Source organism: Centruroides sculpturatus, unplaced genomic scaffold (assembly GCF_000671375.1).
Source record: "Centruroides sculpturatus isolate CEXI.00-Female unplaced genomic scaffold, Cexi_2.0 scaffold1524, whole genome shotgun sequence".
NCBI classification, from domain to species: domain Eukaryota; kingdom Metazoa; phylum Arthropoda; class Arachnida; order Scorpiones; family Buthidae; genus Centruroides; species Centruroides sculpturatus.
In genome coordinates this window covers 116849-125160 of record NW_019387049.1, presented here as the reverse complement: position 1 = coordinate 125160, position 8312 = coordinate 116849, and the positions used below count along the sequence as shown (strand labels likewise).

The 8312-nt window shown below is 26.9% G+C and overlaps 1 protein-coding gene across 1 annotated transcript in view; it reads left to right on the top strand.

Moving 5' to 3' along the window:
- LOC111616093 (reticulocyte-binding protein PFD0110w-like) overlaps window positions 1–8312 on the top strand; it is a 57561-nt gene that overhangs the window by 25921 nt on the left and 23328 nt on the right. The window contains exons 10-13 of the mRNA XM_023357526.1: window positions 5242–5340; window positions 5418–5502; window positions 5581–5697; window positions 6104–6202. Of these exons, the coding sequence (XP_023213294.1) occupies window positions 5242–5340; window positions 5418–5502; window positions 5581–5697; window positions 6104–6202 (400 nt within the window). The remainder of the gene's footprint in view (window positions 1–5241; window positions 5341–5417; window positions 5503–5580; window positions 5698–6103; window positions 6203–8312) is intronic.

Genomic DNA, 8312 nt, shown 5'->3' with positions numbered 1-8312 from the left:
AACGTCAATTATCCGAAAGAATTCCAGTCGGCAAATTTAAATTTTCGCCAGTGCTGTGACGCTGCAATCTTTGGCTATGTCTTGGACTACTCGAATATTTTACGTTTTTGATACTAAATTAACTTCGGAAGTATAATTTTTTATTGTTTTTATATTTTTCAATATATTTATTTTGTTTGTACAAAATAAAAAAATAATTTTTAACGATACAATAGTCTTCGTTAGGCTTAACATCGACGAAAATTCAATGCAAAGCGATACGCAATGGAGAAAAATTTCAACATGGGATAAATTAATATATTTTTTCGTACATAATCAGTTATCCGAAATATCAATTTACCGTACAACCCCCATCCCCAATTCATTCAGATAATCGATGCTCTACTGTGTATCTAATTATAAAATTAAAATACACAATGCACATTATAGTTAGCATATTATAACATGTTTCTTTAAAATATGGAACATGTTATGATTGATTATGTTATTAATAAATTGATAATTAATGATTGTATATAATTTTTAAAAGAAATATACAGGTAACCCCGTATAACACGGCACTTCTATAGCACAGATTCACTCTAACACGGTTTGAGAATTGGAAACATCCTTGTATAACACAGTGCTTTTATAGCATGGGTTCACTCTAACACGGTTTGGGAATTGGGTAAAACCGTCATACAACATGAAATGTAATAAAGTGTGAGTTCTTTTATACCTCTGGTGTAACTCCACGCGAGCATTCTAATTGTTTTTGTGGCTACTTTGAATGCTCTTTCAACAAATAATCCATTTAATAGTTAAATTTTACAATTGGGACCCTTCTTTTGCCTCTAAAAGCTTATTTTAGAATTATAGATTCCTCCACATGATACTATCAATAGTGCGGGCGCCACCATCTTTCTTTCACCGTCATTCCTAAATGCCTACAGACAGCAGCGCACTCCTATTGCAGAGCGACCACTATTAATGAACGCACTCAAAAACTGTTACCAGTTGATGATGCTCATGCTGAGATCATCATATAGGATGAATAATCCTCTGGTAAAATATTTACTTAAATAATAAATAAGTATTTTACCTATGAAATAAATGAATAATAAATTCGATTTAAATAAGGATTTAACAGCATGTTTTTTTAATTTTTGGAACCTAACCCCTCCTTTTCGCACCAGTTCTTTGTTTCATATAACAGAAATTTTTTGGAACATAACTCCCGTGTTATATGGGGGTTACCTATATATGATTGCATTTTATAAATAAAAATTGAAACAAGAACATTTTTAAAAAATAATTTAGTTGTTTATAATTTTATAAGACAATCATTTATTATTATTATTAAGTATTTAACTGTAATGATATGTAAATTCTAGCCAGATGATCTGTTGAATTATTACATTAAAATAAGGCTAAGTAAATAATTACATATGAAATAATTTGTCTACAGATAGGTTGTTAAGCCACCATCTCATGATAATTTTAACTTAGAATTTCTAGAAGAAAAGAATCCACTCAGAGCAGGACTTAAATCCACAACTTCTGCTTACCATGCAGATCTATTGCCAGTTACACTACCCAGACCTGTGTCCGATCATTGCTTTCAGGTAGTGCAACTGGCAATGGATCTGCACAGTAAGCAGAAATGGTGGGATGATTCTTCCAGAAATTCTAAATTAAAATTAATTTAATTTAATTGTAATTATTAAAATTATCACAAAATAGTGGCTTAACTGCCTACCTCTAGACAAGTTATATCATACTTAATTATTAACTTAGTCTTATTATAGCCAGATAATTCAGCAGATCATCTGGCTTTAATCAAAGATCAGGTTTGGAAAGTTATTGTTTATAGATATGTAAATTATCACTAAGTTACATAAAAATATTTATTGGAACAATTACTTTATATTCTATTTTTAATAAAGAATAACTAAACATAATTAATCCACAGTAAATAAAAGATTATAAATTAAATTATTTAATTTTCAAATCAAAAGAAAAGATTCAGAATCTATAAAACAAAATATAATTTATTACTTAACAATTACATAGTTGGGTGAACAAGTCCTTGGACTCACATGGATGAAGAAACAGAAAACTATTAAACTTTTTATTAATAAAAGTTATTATTATATACTTTTACACACAGGCATTATTACATACACATACACTTTTTCCAGTGGAAGACAAGATCTTAGAATGCCTTGTTGAAGAATGTTGGAGGAAGGGTGCTCAGAAATTTTGTCACTTCTTTCTTCGGTTCAGAACAATTCTACTACTTGGAACTGATAAGTGGTATCCACTAATTGCATTGGAAATCAAAAGGAGTTTTCTTTTTCTCTTTCACAACAATCCATCTGTCCACACTATAGACATGTCACAAAATTTGACAGTTAAACAATAAAAATTTGAAGAGCTCCCACAATTCCAAAACAGTTCTGATCTCAGTTCTAGTGATTTTGCTCTATTTTGATAACTGAAAAAAACTTTTTCCTGGATGACACTTCTTGTCAATTGATGAAGTGAAAGAAGTGACCAAATTTCTGAGCAATCTCCAGCATTCTCCAAAAAGGTATTTTGAGATCTTGTCCACTATTGGAGAAAGTGTGTAGAACATTTTGTTCTACACACAAAAATAAATATCTATCTATATATATAACCCATTCAACAGGTGTCCGTCCTTCCTTCCTTTCGTCTGTCCATCCCATAACCGTTTGATAACCGACACTAGAGGCGCCCCTATCGTGTGTCATATTTCAAACATTCAAATTAAATTAACAATTTTAATTATTATTTAAATTAACAATATAAATTATTATTATTCATTTGGCCAATAAATTATTATTTGGTCAATATAACAATATAAATAATTCAGTATATTTGTAATAGGAATTTATTATTGTCACGGAATGCCTGTAATGTTCACTAGGGGGCGAATAACGAAAAACCGGATAGATTTGAACCGCTACGATAAAACGATAAGTGAAATAGTTAAGCTAATATTTTAATATAATAATAGAAACCTTTCATGGCACGACCAAAGAAATACGCCACTGTGGGGGAACGTAAAGCTGCCACTGCTGCGAGACAAAGGGAGAGACGTGCGCAGGAAACATTACAGAGAATAGCACAATCAACACGTGGAGGCTTGCAGAATGAAACTCATGAGCTCAGATCTGCAATGTTGCACAGGCAGGCAGAAGCAAAACGACACAGAAGACAAAATGTCACAACAAGGCAAATTGATTCCAAATAATTATACTTTTTTTACCAACAATGTTGTGTATACAGAAGTTTTATGATGGGATAAATGATGGAATACAGAACACAGCTAAAGAATATCTTCAGTCTGTAATACAGAAATACTATTTGCTGTGTATTGATCTGTTAACATTACTTTTTAACATGAACATTTGTATATATTTATACTTGATTTTTTAATCATATTAATTCTATTTATTTGAACAATTTTGAGTAAAGAATAGATTCACTTTCTCATGTACAAATACTGTTGGCTGTTTGTGTATTGATATTTTAAGTTTAGTTTCTAAGATGAAGAATTGTATACATTTATATATATTAACTGCATCAAACTTTTAAACATTAAGCGCACACAACTTTCATATATTAAGTGCATTAAACATGCCTCAGGAATTTGTAATGCTGCTGGAACGCCCACTAGGGGGCGTCCCAGGCTACTAGTATATAATAATACCTTTTATTAGTAGTTTTCTGTCTCTCAATTCATGCAAATCCAAGGATTTATCAAACCCAACTATGTAACAAAGCGTTTTTTTTTTTTTTTTACACAAGACAGATAATTCAGAAACAATTTGTTTATAAATTAAAATTATTTTATTATATATCTTTATTACCATAAGTGTATATTAAGAAAATATAAACAAGTTAATAATGATATAAATTAAAGCTGAATTTTTTATATATCACTTTATTACAGAGTAATTAGATTGATTATTTTTTTTAAGATTATTTTTTAACATTTCAGCTTTTTGATGTCATATACATAAATGCCAGAGAAGAGATGTTATAATATAGCTTTAAATATACAATATAAAAATGAATATAAGTATATATATTTATATTCATTTTTATTAAATTATTATGTATACATATATAGATCAAATCTTCACTTTCATTTATATCATTTTTAACTATCAAACAATTATTATTAAGAGCAAATTATGGTTAATAATTAATAATTTACAATATTATCATCATCGGTATTATTACATTGTTTATTATATGATAGAGTCATCATTTGAATCAAATTATCTCAATTCAAATTATTTCATAGATACCTTGGATATGAAATTGATGATTTGATCTGTAAGATTGCCATTCAAATTACAACTTTACAACATTAAGTAGTAAATTATAGAGTAAATTTTATTGTCTTAATAAACTTACTGTACTAAATATACTAATTATAAGGAAACAAAAATTAAATTCACTTGTTAGTGGTATTTGATGCATCATTAGATATAAAACAAAAATATATTTTAATATAAATCTTATTTTCATACAATCCATAATTAAGACTAGATTAATTTTATTTTAAATATGTTACAAAGTTTACAAATCTCAATAATCTAATTACAAAACATGGAAATTTATAGTTGTTTACTGAATGCATACCAATGTATAGTGAAGTTATATACATTTCACATATTTTATATTGGAAATATGGGATTAGCATATTTCTCAAACAATATCTTTTTATTACTTAGAAACTTTTTTAAAAATTTATGAACTGAATGTAGGCATTTTTAATATGTTGTCTGGCTATTAGAAATTAAAAAAAAACTTTTTGAAGTGTTATACTCATTGTCCTTGGATGTTTTGTCAAGTGTTTTTTTAAATGTGCTATTGCCAAAGGAAATTTATATAACATTTTTACATATTAAGACAGACACAGAAATTTCTGAATAAAGGTTGACTCTGCCAAAGGATTTATTTTTCTGAGGTGTGAAGAAAAAAGAGAATGTAGATATTTTTAATATAGTGTCTGTTTCTTGAAAAATTTTAAAGGTGTTATACTCATTGTTTTTGGCCATTTTATCAAATATTTTTTTATTTATCTCTTATAAAAGAAGTAATAGAGGAAAAATATTTTAACTTTATTAGAAAAATATTCCTTTAAAGAAAATTTTAACAAAGACAAGTTTAAAACAAATACAGTATTATTTGTGAAATTTTAATATGAACTTTTCTTATTTTTAGATACAATTTAGAAGAAGAAAAACAAGTTCGAGAAAATGGAGAAGTTTTATTAAATACAATGAAAGAGCGACTTTCTCATAAAGATGATCTTTTTGTAAAGTATGCTTAATTCTTTGAACATAATTTTAAAGATTAAATTAGCATTTAATTTTTAATAATAATTTAAAATTTTTAAGTGAAAACAATATAAGAAAGTCATTAGAAAATGAGATAAGAACAATGAAAGAACAGTTTAAATTAATAGAAACTAATAATCAAATAGTAAGTATCAAATGCAAAATAATTTTAAAATAAATAAAAAAATACAAACAAATATTATATGCAATATTTGTTTTATAGTTACAGATGGAAAATACTAAATTAAAAATGCAATTGGAACAAGAAAAATTATTGTCAATAGATCAAAGAAAATCAGCTAAACCTGAAACTGCTGAGAAGTCCATAATTACAGAAATGGTAAATTATTTTTATTTTACATGCTTTTTATGAAATTTATTTAAAATCATCTGATATGATAAGATAATAAATTGTTATCAGATTTGAAATATAGCATCTAATTCTGTTTTTACTCGATAAAAAAAAAAACTTTTAAACAGCTTTCTAAAAGTAACTTTTAAATAAAGAATATGTTTTATCAAATGAAAAAGATAGAATATAAATTTTATTAATCCATGTTTCAAAGACAATAAATTGATTTAAAATTTTCTGTAGTAATAATTATCAATGATTATAGATCTTTAATGTTTGTTAAATTAATTAGTATGCTTCTTAAATTTATAATTTACATAAATTTCCATTTTAAATATGATATGATTTAAAGAAAAGTTTGGTTAAATTTAATTTATCTTTTTCTATTGAACAGGAATTAGAGAAACAAGAACAAGAAAGTCACTTAGTTAAAATAAATAATGAATTACAATTGGAGAATGTAGAGTTAAAAGAAAAAATAAAAAAATTAGAAGTAAGAGAAATAAATATCTTAAATTATAAATCATTTTATAAATATTAATCTTAAATAAATTGCAATTAGCAGGTAAATCCCGCATTGCTTGGGCAAAAAATAAGTATAAACATGAAGATTATTAGATTATTTCATACTTCTAACCCTTCTATTATATTATATTATAGTATTTGATTTATATAACTACAAAGGTTATCTTATGTAAGGGTTTATCACACCAAATGATTAATCTAACACATTTAAAAATTCTTTAAATTGTGTACAATAGAGGAATAAAATTTTTAAAATGTGTTAGATTATCACTCAGTGTTATAAACCTTTATGTAAGATAACCTTTGTACTTATATAAATCAAATACTATAATATAACAAAGATTAAAACGAAAACCATATAAAGAGTTTAGCTATTTTAGCCTACCATTATCATGTTTATCGCAATATTCANTCATATTTGGAAAATTTATCATTAGTTGTTTTAGTCAATACAATATATGAAATAACAAAAGACAAAATTAACTTGGTGCAATCTTAATGGAATATGGAAAGTTTTACAATAATCATAATCTATATATATAATCAAGATGAGTTGATAATTATGATAATAATAAGCACAGAGCCCAAATGGTTAGGAGTTGAAAGTTGAAATTTGGTACACAAGAAACGTCATGAGAACGTACACTAAGAAGGGATTTTCCAAAATGCCCCCCTGCAGAAGAGAGGGAGAGGATTAAGACTTAACCTGAAGAACTGGTTCTATTATACTATTTTAGATGCAGTTTTTTGCTTTTTTGACTGTGTTTTAATAGGGTATGCCATAAGAATGCACATTATGAAAGGATTTTCGGAAATTCCCCACGCAGGAGAGAGAGAGAGAGAGGTTAAGGATTACCCTGAAAGAACATGACTGCTACTGTACATGCCCTATTTTAGATGTGGTTTTTTGCATTTTTGACTGCATTTTAGTACGGTATGCCATGAGAATGAACATTAAGAAGGGATTCTTAGAAATTCAACTCTCCAAGGGAAAAGGAGGAAAGAGTTAGTCTTAGTCAGTATAAAGTGTAAATAATAAAGAAGGAAAGTAAATAGTGGCACATATAGTATACATTTTGGCAATTTATAAATATTTTAATCATTTCCACTTTTCGGGTAATCCAAAAACAATAAAATCNAGTACAAACATGAAGATTATTAGATTATTTCATACTTCTAACCCTTCTATTATATTATATTATAGTATTTGATTTATATAACTACAAAGGTTATCTTATGTAAGGGTTTATCACACCAAATGATTAATCTAACACATTTAAAAATTCTTTAAATTGTGTACAATAGAGGAATAAAATTTTTAAAATGTGTTAGATTATCACTCAGTGTTATAAACCTTTATGTAAGATAACCTTTGTACTTATATAAATCAAATACTATAATATAACAAAGATTAAAACGAAAACCATATAAAGAGTTTAGCTATTTTAGCCTACCATTATCATGTTTATCGCAATATTCAGATGATATAAAATGGCACAATTTCATTGGTCAAGTAGATACCAATTGAAAATACTAAATTGACAACTTGAAAATACTAAATAAATATCTTAAAATATTTAAGATATCGTATTTTCAATTTTTTTTCTAACATTAGCACTAATAAACTGTTTCATTCACAGCTGAATATCAAATGGGGATCTGCCAATCAATCAAATTTCATGAAAAATGGACTAAATATTTAAACTTGGCACTCCTCAAAAATCACTTAAATTATATTTTGGCAGGTTGGGAACCTTTTTATTATGTAATTTTCCTATTCAAATTCCGCCATACTGGTGGTCCGATAGAAAGAAGGGACTGTTGCAGATGGAGATTGAAGTTAATTTGATTAAAAGTATTAGTAGTAGTAGTAGTAGTAGTCCTCCTCCAGGGAGAGATGATGGTCAACAACTACTAATTAATACTTGTCTACTATTAATATTTGAAAATGATCCATGTTGGATAGGTTGTGATAGACCCACACAATTGAAGTTGCTAACTTTAATGTCCGAAAGACATGATATAAAATTTGTTTAAATAAAACAATCTTGTAAAAATGCAAGAATAATTGCTTTTAT